This window comes from Macrosteles quadrilineatus, unplaced genomic scaffold, assembly GCF_028750875.1.
Source record: "Macrosteles quadrilineatus isolate MER2022 unplaced genomic scaffold, UCM_ALF_1.0 Scaffold_5__1_contigs__length_97177068, whole genome shotgun sequence".
Taxonomy (NCBI): Eukaryota; Metazoa; Arthropoda; class Insecta; order Hemiptera; family Cicadellidae; genus Macrosteles; species Macrosteles quadrilineatus.
The window spans coordinates 14175489-14197294 of NW_026542598.1; the positions used below are offsets into that span (position 1 = coordinate 14175489).

Here is a 21806-nt window from a genome sequence, read left to right on the forward strand (position 1 = left end):
ATGAGTTACAGCAGACAGATTCTTGCAAATCATAACGAGTGGGAGTTACTGACCCTGGGTTAAGACATGGTCATAAAACAGACTGCAATGTCAACTTGCATTATGTCTCTTGTAATGGGTTGCTCAACTCAACATTGACTGAGCTGCTTAATCAGACCATTTCACACTAGTATAGAACAGAACAGTAAGGCTACTCTGGAATCATCGACCATTTTACACGAAGCAAATGAACATTTTACACTGAATTGATGTTTTATCAAGCTACAATAATGGAAAATTTAAAAAAACTTAGTATAGCCTAATCATTTTTACACTGGATGATATAAATAGAAAAAAATATGATTAGGACAATGTTTAGATGTCAAACTTAAAATTAATTCAAAGCCACTTTTCCACTTACTGTTGGCGAGTTGCCTTGTGTATTCTCGATGTTGGACGATGTACTCCAGCCCAACCTGGGAGTTCATGACTGCCCGAAGACAGCTGACACATTGCAGCTGAGACACAGTGTCCGCTACACTGGAGAATCCCTGAGCTCCTAGTCTCTCCAGACTCTCCAACAGGACTCCTAGCCCGTCACACTCCAGGAACTCCAACATCCATGTCCTACAACATAGTATATAGATTGACATTGGTATATAGATGGGGGATGTGCTCAATCAGAAGATAGGTCGAACATGTCATAGACAGCACGAGACAGACAAAGTATGGCTTCCGTGCACTCTAATATGTTTAGGTGTCAAGGTGCAAAAATAGTAACCTGTTGTCTGGATGAATGTTAGGTACCTTCTCTGTGGCAGATGTGGGAATTATATTTTTTTTTATTTGAACACACTTTGAACATTATTTGGATACATTCCTATGATAATTTTCAATACTTACATGTCAATGTCAACCCTATAATTTTTTGATAGCTGATCAAGTTCTGTTTCTATTATTACGAGTGGAGTAATTGAAACATAGTTTATGCATTTCGCGTGCTATGAAGCTGAGGTAAAAAGTAAATCTAGCATTTATGTCTTTACTAGAGTAGCATTGACATTTATTTTTAAGAACGCTAATACATTTTATGTTAGTCAATGTGATTATTCTTAACATCATTAGCAACACGACTAAAGTTTTATTGAATAATAATACATACTTAACGCATGAATATGTAAAACTAAATTCGTGATTTGTTAAGGCTGCACTTTAGTTAACTATAGTTTATCTATATAAGGATTATTCGATAAATCGATTATTTGATTTGGTTGGTTAGGTTAAGTTTTAAGTCTAACTAACCAAACTTGATATATCGAATGAAGTAATCGATATATTGATCGATAGGCCTTATATTCATTCGAACGAGTGTAGTATTCTAAAAAATTACAATGAAACGTTTACGATTAAAACGTTGACAACAAGTTACCGTCTTGGATCCATTCCCTTTGATACACACGATCTGTTTTGGTTGTCAATGCAGGAAGTGTCTCGGTGTTTTTGTTCCTACTCCGACATCTCAGGTTCGCACCTCATCCCTCGACGTCGTTGTTTCTTCACCGTCGAGATATTTACGGGATTATGAGGAGGTCTATAGCTTCTTGTGAATTGAATCCAAACTACAGTTTCAATTAATGGAAACGAGCTTTGTTTGGTTCTTTTTACGTAATTTTAGTTCAATAGATCTTACAGTGAATCACTCAAATAGGTTACTAATTAACAACGTAAATGTAAACAAAGAACTATAGCATATGTTTATGAATAAGACAGTATAAGACCTAAATACAGTACAAACGGAAAAACATTTGGGAGAAGACTTTCGATAGGCTTTTACTTCTCTAGGGGGTAAAATTGAGATTTTATCCAAAATGAAAAAAATAATGAGTAACTACAGCAGTTACAAAGAACAACATTATTCTTTTACACATTTTCTTCCCGTTGCGAAGCACGGGTATACAAGCTCGTATAATTTATAACTAAAAAACAAACTAGTCCAGTTAAGAAAGGGTTTATAAAAAAATACGATAAATATTTATTTAATAGGCTATAAACACGTCGATTTATTATTGACTTAAATTGGAAGGTGCTTCTGATGCTTGTTTCATGTGGAGACGGTTGAGTGCGTCAATGTCGACTAAATTGGTTTTTTTGTCAGCGAAATATAATATTCATCTGATGTAGGCCTCATGGAAATTAAGAGGGACCCGCCGGACCACGTAAACATTGTTCTACTAAAAAGAACCTCGTTAAATTGAAATGAACTGTAAAATATTCACAAAGATCCCTTAAATGCCCTGGATGAGCTGAAACTTCGTAATTGTTTCTTTAAGTACTTAGAAAACCATTTTGAAAATCTGTAATTAGTCTATTTTACATGCGATTTTAGCTTCTAAATAATAGTTAAAAATTTATTTATCTCCACCCATTGCAAGCTGTGATATGTTAAGAGCACAAAAAGCACACAATCATTGGAAACGAATTAGTTTTAGGGTGTTGAGAGCTTGTACCATAGTCGTAGAGGCATGTTTAGAAACATTAGCATGTGTAGCTGCCATCTTTAATTGACCGGATAGGACCCTCTTAAAACAATTATTTTAAACCAGCTGTTTGTAACTAATTAGAACATTATGAATTTAATTAGTTTACTATAATTATTTTCAGTTAATACATTTAATTTGTATTTTGTATATTATAAATTGGCTATTATAAACTAGCGGTTTTAGGAATTTTTCATAGGTAATATGGCGGAGAACGTTAAACGACAAAATAGAGTGGGAAATAGGAGAATAAAGAAGTGGTATGGCGAGAAATATTATTATATGGATTTTTGATCAGTAGTCAAGTACATTATATGCATTTAAGATCAGACTGTGGTGAACCTGAGATATCAGTATATCCTCTCGGCTTGACGTCTGCACATGCATCTTTGCCGATAGAGAATCAAAACAATAAGACGAGAATCGAGACTAGACTGACTGTTGCCTGATGGTTGAGCCATTTTAGATAGTAATATTTACTTACAATTATAATCAAGAATAGTACAAGGACAGTAAAGAAATACCCCCGCTGCAGCAAACCTGCCGACTAAGCGAATTTCCATTTGTCTGAATTGATTTTCAGTTAAATATATTTTAATAACATTAGGTTTAGCGAGTACCTAGGTTTGCTGCTACAAGGAAACTAATAAAGTGTGTTTTTGAGTAAAATATTGATAGCTTAGTACAAAATAAATAAATTTGCCAAGTTTGATCAAAATATATTCATAAACAAGCAAACTACAACATTTGACAATATTCTCCATAAGAATAACATGGGAATTTTAAATTTACAATTTTTTTAATGTTCTCCATTACTAATAATCGAACAAAAATACTTTTATATACTAAATTATTTGTTTTTTTAAGCTCTTTAAAAAGGTCTAAAGAGAAATTGGGCAATTTTGTGTTTTGAGGGTCAAAAGTGAGAAAAACCAATTTTTACCCCATAAAACCCCCCGTAATGCCCCGTTCCCATGGTCCGATCGTGCTGGTTCGCGAACTCATTCAAGTTTATCCCGCTTTACACCTTTAAACCAAATTTCATCAAAATCGGACAAGTTATCGCGTTCACGGACGTATATATATATATATATATAAGTCTATATATATATATATATATACATATATAAAAATTTGAACGAATAGTGTTTTTGGCCTCTGGGGACATCAAAATGAAAAAGTAAATCGGTCCCGGGTCTAGGTCTTACCGTGCCACCTACGGTAATAGCTACTTCCCTATAGGGAAATTCGCTAAAATGAGATTGAAAGACGCAAAAATGTCTTATAAAATTAGATTTCTTATTATTAGGTTTAAAATGAATTAAATTCTCATAATAAAGTACCGCAACTATCATTAAAAGTTGTATTTATTTGTTATTTCATAAATTATATTTTTTATTAAAATTTCATATAGAAAGAATATTATTTGTTTACGTATTTTTTCGCTCTGCTCAATTAACGGACCTGAGGCCTCATACCTAGTGTTGTGTTTATTTATGGATAAGAAAAACTCTGACATTTTTCCAGTGACATAGTTATAACTGTGTTATATGTCAAATAGGATATTCATAGGCATTATTTGAATTTCCGTAACAGTTATAGATAAAACATACTCCCTTTGGTTAGTCGATGTTATCCTCCAGAAATATTTATACTGTTTATTAGTTGTTCACTATTTATATTAGATGCACTCTGACACTAATGATGCACTGACCCCAGCGATGCACAGGAAGCATATGCAACTCATTATAACAAGCTGTCCAACAAAACGCCGCGCGAGTCACTTTGATTGCCGTTGACACTTTTATCGCCACGCCGCGCCACAGACCTCTAAACTGGCTCCATCGATCCAGAGACCTCTGAATGGGCGAACCGGGTGTTCAGAAATAGACGGAATGTGTGGAACGGTCGCCTGTTGTTAAACAAATATGATAGGTGTCGTCTATGGATGATATCTGTCGTGTAGTGTTATGTCTTCATTGAAGAGAGGGCGGAGTCTTCGGGTTATGCTGCTGTGTTAAAAATATCGGGTTGATATGTACTTTGATATAATGCACGTGCTTGTTATATGACGTTAGTTGAAGCACTGCGTGGATACTTATTTTACAATAACTCAGGTGTAATACATTTTATGTACTATAGCCTTGTAGCCTATTTTTTTCTATATTACTGTATACTATGTGTGGAAAGTGTAGTTTTCTTTCAGTAAATAGAATAACTAGACATGGTAAGTCCGTATTGACAATTTATTTTCATACAACTCGTCCTAATCATGTTCACATTACGTCCGCGGAGAAGGGAGCTCAGTGGTACACGTGGTTCTTCGTTTACTACTGATTGGCGATATTTACTTGTTTCTCTGTTGCAGGTTTTATGTTTTATGAATGATTGTTTTCAATCAAACTGTTTGATATTTTGATTAGTTTTTATTTATATATTTTTTGGGGGGAGGGGGGTGAATGTGATGAAACTTTTAACATGTCATAAAACACTCGGAATGTTACACAACATTTATACCAACGATTTGTGATAGTAGCACTTCAAACATGATCGAAGATTTCGTCAACAATATTTCCCTATACGGATGTAAAAAATTCAAAACTTACTAAATAGTCCAGTCAATGAATGCTCAAAAGGGGGGTGTAGAGAACATGGAGAGGGGGAAATTTTTTTCTGTGGGAATGTGTTCGGGGTAGTTAGAAGATAAAAATACCAAAAGTCCCCGCCCCTGGCCTTGCTGCTTCAGCGGTGGGAGGGGGGGAAAGACCCCATTTTTTAGTTTTTTACTTCTACACTGAAAACCGTGCATCGTACGGAAAAATGTAAATTATAAAAAGAAAGATGATGAAATTCTCTACAAGAATGGTCGTATTCATTTCTTCCGTGTATGCATTGGTTTAAAAGATATTCTCAAAATAATATAAAAATTATTAAATAAATTGATTTTTCATGCGTTTTTTGTCAAATAAGTTTATATAATCCATTAGCCTGTTGTTGTTTCACATCAATCAGGATAGAAAACAGGTTTATTAACATTAACCTATATAATATAATATATCAATCGTATATATTGTGTTAAAAATTGTGTATATAAATTTAAATAAGTTATGTATATTTGTCATGGAAACAAGTAATTTTGGCATAATTATTACACTAAAAATTAAAAAGATTATAGTTGTAGCTATATTTGTCCAGGTTTATTTATATCAATTACCGAAACCAAGACTTCATACTATTGTTCATGGTCTGGCTCACTTGGGACGGGAGGGTCCGACTTCTGTCGCAAAAACTGGTGCCATCTGGAACTGAAAACCACCATCTAGGACATCTCCATCATTCAATTCTTGTTGATTAGACTCAATATTGGCTATCGAAGTGAGAATTCGGTGTAGGCCTATATATTCTTCATCTTCCTCATTCATCAGAATGGGCATTTCATGTAAAAAGTTCCCTTAGCAGTTCTGGCATAACGGAGAACAATTATTGGACATTTTCTTGCATGCGCAAATTGCACATCTGGCACTGTTATAATCTTTAGTACATTTGCAAAATACTGGGTTAAGGGATTAACTGTTCCTGGTTACTATAATTTTGGTGTCTATGTTCAAATGAATATCTTCTGACCAGTGGCGGTCCCTCAGGGGTGGGAGGTATATATCCTCTCCGAAATATTTTATTAGCTAACATAAATACTATTAGCTTGAAGATATTTTTGAGCTCAAATGCATATCAAAATACGTTATTGTGCTTTAAATTCCACATTTTTTTCGGGGGGGGGGGGGTTAACCGTAGGCCCCCCCACGGAAATTAAATTCTGGGACCGCCACTGCTACTGATTTTTCAAACTGTAGCGTCTTTCTTGGTCTGCCATCTTCGTGCTGTTTTCTGAATTGCTATATACGTCAAAAACAACAATGCATTACCTTACAAGGTAATAGTAATAATACAATATCCACGTACCTCACGTATCCATCACATATATCGCAGACACTGAAGATCCCCTTTGAGTTTGCCATATAACCTTATGCGTGAGAAATAGCCCATCGATAACCAAATTAAAAGTCGTTAAAACTGTTGTTGGTTGGTTCCAAAGAACTTGAACAGTGCAGGCATTTTTGGTCTTTACTCATACCACTCTCATTAAATAAAGGGAAATGGAGCAGGTTCAAATCGTTAACAATCCTTTAAATCTTGATAACTTTTTTAACTTATACAAATCCTTTTCAGGGAAGGAAAGTTTCAGGGAAGAGTGGGTGATTTTCAAAAATTGCTGTCAGTTTAGAAATATTTGATATTTTATCATTTGTATCATTTAATCAAGGACAACTCTGTTTGGAAAACCAACTACCCTCAGAAATGTGGGATTGGGAGCGCAAAAAAGGTAATCTATACCCAGTTTTAACCAATGAACCACCTAACCCATGAGAAATATTGGGCTTGTTTTTTGCAAATATACTAAAGATTGTAGCAATGAAAGATGTACATGCAATGAAATGTCCATTAAATGTTCCTCGTTGGCCGTTATGCCAGAACTGCTAAGGGGGCCGTTTAAATAGAATGCCAATTCTGATAAATAAGGATGATGAAGAATATATACACTGCACTCTCACATCGATAGCAGATATTGAGTCTAATGAACTAGAATTGGATTATGGAGAGACCGAGACCATGAACAATAGTATGAAGTCTTGGTTTCGGTAATTGATATAAATAAACCTGGACAAATATAGCTACAACTATAATCTTTTTAATTTTTAGTGTAATAATTATGCCAAAATTACTTGTTTCCATGACAAATATACATAACTTATTTAAATTTATATACACAATTTTTAACACAATATATACGATTGATATATTATATTATATAGGTTAATGTTAATAAACCTGTTTTCTATCCTGATTGATGTGAAACAACAACAGGCTAATGGATTATATAAACTTATTTGACAAAAAACGCATGAAAAATCAATTTATTTAATAATTTTTATATTATTTTGAGAATATCTTTTAAACCAATGCATATTCGGAAGAAATGAATATGACCATTCTTGTAGAGAATTTCATCATCTTTCTTTTTATAATTTACATTTTTTCCGTGCGATGCACGGTTTTCAGTGTAGAAGTAAAAAACTAAAAAATGGGGCCTTTCCCCCCCTCCCCCCGCTGAAGCAGCAGGGCCAGGGGCGGGGACTTTTGGTATTTTTATCTTCTAACTACCCCGAACACATTCCCGCAGAAAAAAAATTCCCCCTCTCCATGTCCTCTACAATACCTTTATTGACTGGACTAAAACCATCAAATTCTGAAAATTCATTGTATACCACACGAAAATACGAGTTAATCTTTACAAACTGGACGAAGGATATTGGAAACCAGTACAGTATTATTTTAACTTAAACTTGTCGATTTTCTTTATCTGCTGTACGAAATGTATTTCAGATATATTGAAATTGGTTGCATTACCCGATGAGACAGGAAGGTGTATATGTTTCCCATGCAGTGCCAGAATACCGTGGCATGGCAGCTTGGCACTACAGACTTTGGCCGTGGCAATGCTCTGCCAAGGAGACCTAGAGGATGTCCGACGCGCTGTCTGAATCTCGATATCCAGCGATCAATGAATCACTCGGTATTTGTAGGGTATTTGCAATTCTGAATGTATTTCGCACATCAGGGTTCATTCATCCTCTTTGTTCCATGCTTTGCTTCCTCCTTTTAGCACTTCCATTCAGGGATATGATATGATTATGGATATGATAAACATTTCAACATTGCGTATTTTATATTTTTGTATAAAAGTGCCAATACAAAATTCTAATCATGAAGTTACTCACTTTTATATCACCTATATCCTGTATGTTATTTGTTGAATACCTTTGTCGCCAGATTGTGTTACTCTGTTTTAAATTGTATCAGAAAGGTTTTTAATTTCTGTGTCATAATAACCTTTGAACTTAAGTGCAGATGGCTTTGGCAAATTTTGGACTTAAATATTCAAAATTGAAGGAAGTTAGTTTTCTTAACAATGGTACTCAGATTTGTTGTAATTTTTTAAAAGAAAGTAAATTTTTCTCTAGAAAAATACATCTAGTCTGTATTGCATCTGGTATAAGCTTGATATAATTTTGAATATACCTGGAACAGGTTGAAAAAAAAAACAATTAAATTAAACAATTAGGCCATGAAAATGAAATATAAATCATAGACTAGACACTGACCTAGATTAGTGAGGGAAGAACCTTTAAGAGTTTAGAAATGTAATAGGTAAGAAGATATTAATTGCTTTAGTATAAGATAAACTCATCATAAGGGTCTAAACTATAAAAACAACTACATGTACTTATATTCTCCCCGATATGATATTAGCCCCGGTAAACACAAACAAGCCTATGCACGCCTAGGCCGGGCCCCAGAAATAACAAATTCCGAGACTCGAGTTCGCATGTCGACTGCTGGGGCCTGTTATTAATTTTCCCTACGAGAAATTGGATTTCCACAAAACGATTTGCGAACCTTTGCATGTAAAACCGGTAAGAGGACAAGTGTTGTAACTGTAGTAAAAATTAGCATTGCGGTTTAAAGCAGTATGTCGTATTTAAGCGTTCATAGTTGTTGGGATACTTGTTTTTGTTTCTTTTCCACAGTGGAGAACAAGCTGATTGATGAATGTTGGTTTGGTTGTTTGTTCAACAAACGAGTGACATAATGGATGATCAGATTTACTTCCTATAATGATTTCGCTTATCGATTTCCTAAATTGATAATCCATCACAGATCAATAGCTTGACTGTTAGTAGTAATTTTAAGTCGTGAAATAAAAATTTCTGTCTTTTAACTAATTTTGGGTGAAGAGATTACGTATGAATTCAGAATTCATGTTGAAACTTGGATATATTGTTAAGAGCTATCTTTAAAGAAACAACATATTGGCAGATCATAACTTAAACTCTCAAATCAATTGGCTTGGTAGCTCGGTAGCTGAGAGGTTAAAGTGCTCGCCAAAAAGTCGAAAGGTCACCGGTTCAATCTTGAGAAAAGTCTGTAGGTAGCGTTTTCTGGTTCAAAACTGGATCCAGCTGTTCCTGATCATTATGGGCATTAAATAAACTAGCTGTTACCCACGGGCTCCACCCCGTTTACTACATAAGTATTAATAAAACTATTGATTGGTTAAGTTAAGCTGAAATAAACAAAACAGAATACAGTAATAGTCCAGTCAATGAATGATCCAAAAGTAGGTGTAGAGTGCGTGAGCAGGTAACTAAGCGATTCCTTCAGAAACTTGTTCAGGGGGCTTAGGGTGTTAACATACCAAAAGTCCTGACTCCTAGGTGGTGAGCCAGGGGGTGGAGGGGGGAAAAAGGGGGGGAAAAGGTACGCATTTTGGGTTTTTTGATTATATCTTGAAAACTATCAACTTTTTGTATACTATAGTAAATTATAAAATTGAAGAAGATTAAATTTTCTACAAGAAAAGTATATAATGTGTTTATTTTGGTTCAACAGATTACAAGTTATAACTTATTTAATTGATATCTTATTAAAATACTCCTTCCATAAGAAATACATGTAAATTAGTATGCGAAATGGGGCGAATCCTATCCGCCCAAAGGAAATATAACTGATATTCTGGAAATCTTGACAAAATTTCCAGTAATTTGACACTTTAATCATGAAATTTTGTCAAAAATTAAAGCGAGGGTGAGCGTTTAAAAATGGGATGATTTAAGGTTTTTTTTATATTTCCAATAAAAAAACACCATAACTCGACATTTTGTTACCTCGCCCTCGCCTTAATTTTGGATCAATTTTAATGATTAAAGTGTCAAATTACTGGAAATTTTGTCAAGATTTCCAGAATATCATTTATATTTCCTTTGGGCGGATAGGATTCGCCCCTTTTCGCATACTAATTTACATGTATTTCTTATGGAAGGAGATTTTAATAAGATATCAATTAAATAAGTTATAACTCGTAATCTGTTGAACCAAAATAAACACATTATATACTTTTCTTGTAGAAAATTTAATCTTCTTCAATTTTATAATTTACTATAGTATACAAAAAGTTGATAGTTTTCGAGATATAATCAAAAAACCCAAAATGCTTACCTTTCTCCCCCCCCTTTTTCCCCCCTCCACCCCCTGGCTCACCACCTAGGAGTCAGGACTTTTGGTATGTTAACACCCTAAGCCCCCTGAACAAGTTTCTGAAGGAATCGCTTAGTTACCTGCTCACGCACTCTACACCTCATTCCTTGACTGGACTATAATGGTAATACAAACACATAATAACAGCTGAGGTATTTTTAACATTAGGTAAATGGAAAGTTCCCTTTGGAAAGCAATTACGACCTTATAGGACAATTTATGAAATAATGGATAATTTTGCGCAAGGTTTCTCGTCATGAGGAACATTTTAAGTATATGGTTTATGGGGGTGTGACTTGTAGTTTCCTCAAAAGTTCATGGGTACTTTTGGCTTTATATATAGATAATCTTGGCTGATTAAACGGCTGATCTTAGTTAGAAACAAAGCTAAACAGATCATCTCATACCATTCTACACAATATGAATTTGGGCAAAAATCCTAGGTGGCGTCACCATCTCAATTGTTTGCTAATTATCTCAATTTGATAATAATAATTGATTAATCATACAATCGGTACAGCAGACAATCAGTTCCAAGGTTCCATCAACAACTGTTTTCCATAAATCCCTGGATACTGATAAACTGATTATTTTCACTTTCGCTCAATGTGATTAAATCGCTCAAATATTGTACTCCCTCATTTTCCTGTGCTGTGACCTAGTATAAATTTGCTTTTAAGTGAAGATAAGTAATTTTACATTATGACAATAAAAATATAGACTATTTCTCACTAATAAAATGCCTGCTAATAAAATCTCAATAAGAATCCTAAAGCTAAACACCTTATTCTGAAGATTCCCAAGTTTTGCATGAAGTAAGACACGACGAACGTCGCTGTTGTATTTGTGCAAAGTATTCAGGCTGATACAAAAATATCCAAAGTGTATTGCAAAACCATAAAATGAAAACATCACTCTCACACCTACAACATGTCAGACGGACATCAACATCAACATCAACATCAACAAACGTGGAGATCCTCGGCGTGTCTGTAGACAGCGTGACTTAATTAGGACACATTCTTGGAGTCTGACCAACATCCAACATCCAACATATCTTGACTACACATACATCTATTGTTTACCCACAGGTATCGCAGGGACAGTAACAGTTATCGAAATTAATTACATTGCTATGAAGAAAACTATATAACTGAGTTTTACTATATCAGTAATGAATTATGGAAACTCAAGAAAGAAAAATGATCAACGAAGAATACAGTTTTGACTTACAAGAGTTTACAGTCGAGCAGATGGTTTACAATAGCGATCACATGGATGGCCTACTACTGTATAGTGTTTCAGCGCGTGTCTTCAGTCCGAGAAGCTCGAATTTAAATTGCCCACATCGCCGATGGTGATACGTTTGTTTAAAAAGCTTACCTTTGGACTCTAGGTACGCCTATCAAGTAAAATAATCAAGAAAAGACAGCTCTCACATATGAGGGATAACTGTTCTTGTATTGCATACCATGAAAGTATGATAATTTTAACACTGATCACAGACTATAAATTATTTTAAACTCACATTTATCACTTTTCCTGTTAACGGCTGCATCACATTTCGGATCTCAAGATTCGTCCTACAACCCACGACAACAACACTTCCAAGACTGACTACCGCACATCAAATAACCAATGTATCCACACTAATAAAAACTAGTTCTCACAAAAAGAACATTATGCAATAGTTGGATAAGATGTATATCGGATCTAGTTGTGCAACCGTGATATAATATTCGCTTGGAGGTAAATAGTTGTGAAGGTCACGTTATATGTTGTTGTGATGTGTATATTCGAGTTATAACATATGCATGCATAATGCGGTTTTTGCCAATCTTTACTTATAAAATAACCACCCCAGTGCAAAGATTTTACTTTTTGGTGAAAAACGTTGACTATAATTCAAATTAATTTAAAGAGTGAACATTTTGAAGGAAGTGACACTTATGATCCAAATATTCTTGTAAAATATTGTGAACATGAACCTACAGTACTCTTAACTAACATAATCAACTTAAAACAACTACAAGCTATTGATTAAGTTAATTTTATATTTACGTTTGGTTACCAATGGCAGAAAAGTGCTAATTGCAGTTCATTGTCTTGGGTGACAACATATTATTATTTTAGTTGAGGGTTAATTAATGCTTGTAGATTGCTTCTTGGGTATGTCTTTATATATCTTGGTAAATTGATTCAGTTCATTGTGTGTTATGTTCTTACTATATTAGCAAAAAATCAATTGAGCCAGTATTTTTTTACTCTGGCTGTGGACGAAAATGTAAATTTTATTTTACTATGAGTCTGTTAATAAAATCGCAATAGAGAGCCACTATACAGAAATTGTCTTTCTCTGAAAGATACAAAACCACGACGGGAGTGTTTTTTTTTATATTATTATAATTATTATTGTTATTTAGTAACATGCCCTTAAAAATGTTTGCGTTGTTCACAGAAGCCTGCAATTACCTACAATCATCAACTGTCCACCCGCCGAATATTCCCGCTCAAACACGCGACCGGAAGTCCAAAAAGCAACGCCGTCCTGATTTATTTCCGTCGCCGCCGGTCTGGACGCGGGCGGCTCCAGCGCTCCAGCACGAAATATTTCTCTGACCTTTGAGCCGTGAATTCTCGTGGAGTGTTATTTTTGGCGGGAGTTCTCTTTGAACGGTGGCCACTATGACGAATGGCCGTTCCTACAGTCAACTCTTCGTCCAGACGAGCGGTAAAACGATGTAAACAAGCTAAAAGCCTACATTTTATGTACAAGTCGGCTCGCGTTTGGGATCTCCAAAGATAATGAATATGTTGTTTTTGGTGGTTATTCTTAGAAATTATTCGATCACGTTTAAGGTAGTTTAAAATTAAACTATCAAGTCATCATTCTTGTACTCATTTGTTAGTTCTGTGTTACAACTGTAAACATGGTTATCACTACCCAGTTTATAATACTGTAAACGTGTTGTATAAATTCCAAAACATCATTATATAGATCGCTCTACACGTGACAATTGTGAAGCGATCAAACATTGTAAAGCGATTACGATCCTGACGCTGCAATAAAAATATACGAGAGGAATATTACCATTCCTGGGAGAGAACCCGGTAAATTCTTTGTTTTCAAGTTCCTTTCTAATCATTCAATTTTTAAGACGTTGAAATCCAAAAAAGTGGTGTATCCTGACGAATGTGGTAATTTTGTTTCTTACAATCCTTCATTCTTCATATTCAATTGATTTAAACCCGATTCCAAAAAGATGGAACCCTTTATCGCGATAACAGGAAACTAAGTTTTCATTTCGCACACACGTAATTATTTTTGTCGGAGGTTCCACTTGAGGACAAAATAAATACATGGAACCAAGTTCACAAAATATTATTTAACTTAATCATTTAATTTGAGAAAAAATTTTCAAGTTTGTAATGACTTAGTTTAAATGGACATTAACCTCAGGCGATTCCTCATCGTCACTTTAGTGTCCGATGCGTCCGATAGCAACACAGGAAGCGTAACAGAGCGTGACGTGCTGAATAAGCAGAACATGGAGGATTACCGTACGTAACGTAGTGGTTCATTGTAATACATCATTATGTGTATGTAGATGTGCAGACAGCTCCTGGAACTGGAACTGCGTCGGAGCCGGTGCCGCACTTGGAACTGGAAGTGTTGGAACGGCTCCAAGACAGGAACATGTGCATATCAAACACGCGAATGCATGGTTTAATGCGGACTTCACAGTCTGGACCGCGTTTTTTATATTTTAAATTATAACAAACCATACTCTTTAGAATTTGAGAAGCTTAATCACTTTACAGTAAATTTCATAGAGATGCTATGGACAGTTTTTATGCGAAGATTTAAAATCTATATAATACAGGCTTAAAAAAAGAGGAAGCTAATATTCTCAATAAAAAAACTATATTCCTTCTGTCTCTGGGTTGAAGGGGAATTGCGTGATTGAGTTATGAATTACAGCGCTTTTTTTTACGAAATTAAATGTGGCATCCAGTCACTTACTGTGGAAATAGGATTTTTACATTTGTAAACAAATTTACGGTTAAGTATAAACAAATGAAACCCGACATAAGTAGAGTGAGATTCTTGGATTCGTCTAATTTTAAATTACACAAAACAACAACCTTTGACTATTAATCCAATAGTCAATGCTACAACTCTTAAACACCATACATACATATCATTAAAGCTAAAACAGTTGGTTGTGTCAATTTAGTTACCTGAACGGCAAGACGTACACATTACCAGTGCATATTAGTACTGCCATTAAAGGAGTAGACAAATTAAGGAGATGGATAGATTAGATTAAAAGAGTCTACTCCTTTAATCTATGGTACTACCACAGACAAGGAAATAAGTAGGCCTACATATTCCCTTGTACACTACTATCGAACGAAATAGAAGTAACAAGTACAAAATAAATACAACTAAATTTACAGTTTCAAATTAATTATTTTTTAAATATTCAAACAAAAAATCATTTTAAGGTAGCACAAAGTAATTAGTGCGATTGAGTTTGTCTTGAGCAAAGTTGGAGCAAGTTTCGTTATATAAACATACTTGGCAGTGAAATTTTAAGTAGGTAACTGAACTTAGAAATATCAAAGTTTTGTGAAACAAAAGGCATAAGTTAATTCAGACTTACCAGGAGATAATATGCAAAGATCATGTATATTCGATAACCAGTCCAAATGTTGTGTCTTTGTCTAATATACCTTTTGGTACCAGTCTGCAATGCAGTTTACACAAAAGAACCAATTATTAACGCTACATAAAACCAATATGTTTAGTCTGAGTGCGCATATTAAAGTTCATGCCATGGTTATATTGTTGAAGGAATCACACGTTCGACCTATTGCAGTATATACACAGTATGGCTAGTAGAGAAGTACTATGGTGTATTCACGAAAATTACTTATTAAAGTATTTATAGTGATGTAAACAAATACAGTATAATTATTTCAATTTTATAATTTTACAAAACTCAAGATTATGTTATTTCAATGAACTAAATAGTTTCTCTGACAATATTTCCCCTCTTCAGATTATATGATGAGGAATATTGTTTAACACATATGAACATAGTGTTTGAATGTATGATGAATACATCCAACTAATAGTATATTTCATCACTAGTGCGTAAAGTCACTCTTTTCGACCCGAGCTCAAGTTTTACGATCGAGGTGAAGCCGAGGTCGGAAAATGAGTGAGGGTTAAAAGGTTCCTTTTTACCCGCGTGATGAACTATACTTTTTGTCATATTACATCATTAATTAACAAACAATGCTAGAAAACGAAAATACTTTTCATGTAAAGATTTCTCAAAACTACTTCCAGGCTGACTTTAATTCTGCTAATGTAAATAAGCAGCTGTTTATTAAGTGATTTAATCATTTCGTCTATTACGATTGTGTGACTGTGATTACATTATACCATCGATATGTCAACCATTGACAAGAATGAAACAATAAGCTAAAATATTACCTAATAAAACAGTCGATAAATAATTTCTGTCCATGCGATTGCTACAATCAAAATTTACAATTTCGCTAACAACAGCTGTTTTTACTCCCTATATTACTTTGGACCCGCAACGCATGTAGCCTATAAACACGGCTATTTAAGCTGCGGTATAAAAAAAAATGTAGTTTTCGTTACTAGTCCTTAAAGTTTTTTGGGACGATATCGTGTTTCGGAAATTCGATTAAGCCACAAAAAACATTTTAGGACGAGTTACGAACAATATTTTTCATTACATTGTCATATATTATAGCAGAAAAACATTTTCTCCTTTACTACTCCAAAATACAGTAACTGAGTGAATTAGGTTATGTAAGAAATAAACAAAGTTTGTTTATATATTGTTGAAGTATTTTAATTGACCAGAACAGCTGATTTGTTTTTGAGATAAGCTTTGACATACCGGTAACCATATGATTCGAGTCTGTTAAATTTTACGGACTAGTTCGCAAAAAGCTATCTTTAGGGACTCAAAACGATCCGTAAGACAGCTGTTTTTGAGACAGTGTAATTAAAAAATATTTCCTTTCTTCAATAAAAAAAAAATATCACCTATAACTACTATCCGAGATAGAGAGAGAGAGAGGGCGTTTTCTGAAAACTCCGTGATCCCCGGCAACAGCTGTTCTTGTGATTACAAGTGTAGAACTGCATTGTTGGATATCGTATAAATAGCAGCCACATTACGAGAGGGAAGAATTCCTCACAGGACAAACACGCCTTTTATCAGCTGTTTTAGAGGGTGTCAAACAACCAGGGTGCGGACCCAGTCCGTGGTGTTAATATTGTTTACTTTAGTGTTTGCATTTTGTCAGTTTGACAATATTTGGTTACGTCACTTATCATAACGATAGTGTGAGTTCTAAAAAAAACTTAGAGGAAACAAAATAGGACCCTTACACATAAGAAGTGCAAGAATTTAAGTTTTCTATGCACCATGTCAAATTATGATGGCTTTTAAATTTGTATTTGTGTGTCTACACCCTTAGAGATTTTCAATGGTTTTGCTATTTTTTATTGCATCATTATTCAATAGACCGATGACAAATGGCATCTAGGTTCAGAAACGATCTTGTTTGAAATCAAATCAGCAACCTGCAGATTTAAATGCGAGCACTAAACCACTCTGCTATAGAGGGATGTATCCCTTCTATCCTTTTTTTCAAAATCCTGGTACTGTATAAATCCCTTTGTTCGCCATTATACCCGCTTGGTTCAACGTTCAGCTCTTCAATAATAGTTTAGCACAGATTATATTATTCCACCACAATCTCTTCTAAGAGAAAGTTTTTTATAAAAGTATAGTAGTCAAATCTCCCGTGCCTTTGTCATCAGTTTGGTTACCTTCTCAGTTTTCTGCACTGTTTTACACGCAGTATTTTTCATACGTGTTTACACATTTGCGACAACTCTTACACAATTATATCCATCCACTTCACAGCAGACACGACAGAGACGGATCCTGAAGTCACTTGACTTATCGACCATCAATGACCCATAATTTCCCATCAAGTGACCGCCGGCTTCCGCCTTATCTCCCCTAACCTCAACTCAAACCAATTGTAGAACAGTAAATCCATTGAGGGCACAGTCAATCAGCTGTTGGTGAAGGGTGACAACTGGGGGGTGACTACAGCCTCTCACTGAGAGACCGACAGGAAGTCTGGATATGACTTGACACACGAATGTCTAGAGGTCAAGGTGGCGTATAAGAAATAGGAGGTGAAATTATATTAACATAGTACAATTTAAAAAGGAATATGTGCTGAGATAGATTTAAAATCATGGAAGACTCTGCGTCTCTATGGGATAAGTTCGTTGAACTAGTGTCCAACAAAAGGTCGATGTTAAAGGTAACAATATCAGCTATGAAACATGTTTTACATAGCTGTATGATTTATTGTTCATACATGAACAAAACCCCAGCCGTATGGATAAGGGGAATAATAAACACAATATTTTTTCAGCATTCCAGTCATGTATGAACGGAATCAGGTTTACACTAGAATAAACTTATCAAATAGTAGTCTATTTGTGCGTATAGGGCCTACAGTTAAGAAGTATGGTATCAGATGACCACAGAGATTGACAACTCAAATACTTAAATCACGAAAAGACAAGGACCACAAATAAAAATGTTACAGTAAGTGATTTTGAAATAGTATTCATGTAGCATCAATACATGGTGGAAAGAAAAAAAACATATTTGTGCTATTTTCGTCATACGCTGACGTTACCCAGATTGCAAACCCCATTTCACCATTAAGAAAAAAATATAAAAAACAATATCAATCAAATCAAAACAAATATATACTTATATGGCAATACAATCAGGTGGTTTTTGTTTGCAATCTGGGTGATTTTAGCATATGACGGGAAATAGCACACCTATGTTTTTTCCTTCACCAAGGTATCAATATTTGTTTGTTTTTTTTTTATATTGTTGTATTTATTTTTTACGATGAAATAGCACAAAATAGAAATGATTCATATTGCTCACATTATTATCTCCGAAACATAAACAACAGTAGAACAAACAACCGAAGTATGGAATATTGGTACTGCATACTCCAATAATGCATGTGTTTAACATTTTCCAAAACACTCCAATAATATCGTATCTATTTAATAACAGTGGCCAAAGATAAAATAAATACAACTCTAAAAAAACTAAACCCATCTACTAACAGTACTTTGCTCACCATTTTACATAACGGTGTTATACAATCTTTGAAAAATCCAAATTCAATTGTGCGTTAGAAAGTTTAAGCTATTGAAACGGTAATTATTGTAACAATCGACTGGCTGAGGCGTATCTATGACACTTGTTAGCCAGCTTGTTCTAGAGTACGTATCAACAATAGGTCCGATATATTGTCTGTGTGTCTACCACGGCCTTTCACCTATCCTTGGTCCTTTGAACCACAAGAGTACCGAAACAAGAGCTCTAAATTATCTAACCAGTCGATATGAGGAATAATTTCTTCTGAGGATTGGAAGTTTCCGTAGCATTTAAAATTAATTGTGTAGATAAGATGAATTTCTAACAAAAACTGTATCAAGAATTGAGGTCTAAAGGAGAGATATGTTATGCCCTGCTTGCAGTATGAAGCGTAAACTGATAAAATACGTGTGTCCGTTAGTAACTGACATTGAAAAAAAAACTAATAAAACGAATTGTAAATAATAACTAATGAAGTAAAGTCTTTTGCCATACAAAATTAGCTTTTAAATGAAAGAATTATTCGACAATGCACTGATCTATTTCGTGTAATACTGTCTTTATAAGTACCAACTTTCATTGATAAACTTGACTAGTTTGATAACCTTCTTTGTAGGTTTTCAACTTTGCATATTTTCATGCTAAAAGAAATTAGGCGTTTGTCGAATCCATTGCTATAAAATGCCTAATAACCGATTGTTATAACTCACCGTAGTCCGTAAACGATATTATTTCTATGGTATAAAATACAGGAATTTTACTATTTCAAATAGAATAAATATTAAGACTAGGGTCGATATATGCTGAGAAATTGTATCAAAGATTAAACGTGACAAGATACAAAAATACTACTTCACTATGTTATGGTAACCATTATACATATGTAATATGTACTTTCGGTGTTTTACCTGAGCCTAAAATTCTCTTAGAATTTTAAAGAACTCTTTTTTATTGAGGAACTTTCAAATAATACTTGGGGGTGGCCAGACCAGACATAACTTATACAACTTTTTAAATATGTCTCCTGCATTGCTAACCAGCAGTGAAATCAACACAGCGTACTGCTTGCTATACATTTCACTGTGCCGTGTACATTAAATAGAAACTACCAAGGAAATCTTAATTCCCACCCTACCTACACTTTGCCGATCTATTTATACTATTGAACATTGAACATTATCCGTAGGTATGTGGGATGTGTCAAGATTATCCGGGTAATGGAAAGGAAAGTTTCAGTTATGTAGGCAGAAATGCGAGCAAGGCCGTTATAGAAATAAGGTTCGTGCTGAGGCGATCTGATATCTGGCAATGTGTGGCGGAAAATTAATTTATGATAAGACTTTGTGTATAATGTGTTACAGTTTATGTTATGATTTGGGGAATACAAATGAGCGTGGCGCGGGTTTGATAACGCCCTTTCTACCAATGCAGAACAATAATTGGAAACTAGTGTACATGTTGCTCGAATTTGAGCAATCGCAAAGTATTACAGGAGTTATTTCAAAACGAATAACAGTCATATTTACATTTAATTTAAAAGAGTCAACTCAACCCCAAAGATTACCGGTGTTCAAAGATTGCCGGTGTGTAACTCAGACCATGTTTATCTTCGTTATTGATAAACCTAAAGCGTTCCGGCCGGTTTTCTCCGCTGTACAGGCAACACAGGTTTAGAGGGCCAATTAAGAACGAAAAGTCGTTTTGGGGTGGTGTTAGGGCGCATTTGTAACCTAATAGTTGAGATTGTCCAGGGACAGGTGCTGACTGTGATGAGTTAGCCTAAAACTATGTATATATACTGAATATATCTGAAAAAAATAGACTACGTTACGTTATCTTACGTTCATCAATTACGTTATCTTAAGGATTTTGGGTGAACTTCAAGGGGGCTTATCCCAACTCCGCGCAGTGGTCAGAAATCTGTCAAACCCGACTGTCCAACTCCGCGCAGTGGTCACCTCGGATCCCTCGCGGTACATGTCTAACTCCGCGCAGTGGTCAATTTTGGCTCTCACAGCCCTGACGGCTGAGAGTTTGTGTTTGAACTATGAAATTGTGTTATACTTTATGTTATGTTTATCATTTATAGGAAAGTAAAGAGATAAGATATACCTAAAACAGGAGATGAAGCTTAAAAACCACTAATATAAGAAGTTTTGAAAAATCCGCGAGAAAGAGTGACTATTTAAGAGTGAATTTATACGTTCCAAATTCTACAAAACTCACTCATTCATATTACTAGGCTTATGAGGTCTCTGAACTTTAGTACCAAGTTCAAAAATATTAGTTTTGTATACAACCGCGGATTGCTATAACAAATTAGCTGTAATCTCTGTTTCATACAACAGTTAGCTACACACCTCAAATTGGAAAAAAAATGACCGACAAACTTCTATGTTTTTTATGACTTGCAATACAAAATTATATCAATACTTAAAGCAGTATAGGAATTTTAATAAAACTTCAGACTTCAAAATTGACTTTATATTTAATTACTCTACGTACAAAATGTTTAAAATTCCAGGACAAGTGAGCCAAAATTGGTCAAATTAATCATCGTTAACATAAACATCGTGTATATTATTTACAAAACAAACAAAAAAAAGAACAATTCATTTAAATATCTGGACTAAAAATAAAATACAAATTATTAGCCTACTAAAATTTTATAAGTTAAATATTTACAAATTTACAAAAGTTATACTTATTTAAAACCATAATAAATTTAAATGAATATAGTTAAACAATAATTATAAGCTTTAAAATGCGAAGCAATATTAACCTTAGTAAAACATTTTACAATCGTAAATATTTTAAAGATTACAGTACCGGTAAGTAACATCTTATTAATTTTTCAGAAAAACTAAATCAC

General features: G+C 34.4%; 1 protein-coding gene across 6 annotated transcripts in view; it reads right to left on the minus strand.

The window, feature by feature from the left end:
- The window catches only part of LOC128994558 (inverted formin-2-like), a 97808-nt gene that overhangs the window by 19155 nt on the left and 56847 nt on the right, over positions 1-21806 (minus strand). For 5 of the 6 annotated variants that reach the window (XM_054419185.1, XM_054419183.1, XM_054419184.1 and 2 more), the window contains one exon: positions 401-606. In XM_054419185.1, coding sequence (XP_054275160.1) covers positions 401-606 — 206 coding nt within the window. Of the gene's footprint in view, positions 1-400; positions 607-12198; positions 12235-21806 lie in introns of those variants that run through there. The other variant, XM_054419189.1, reaches the window with a different exon arrangement.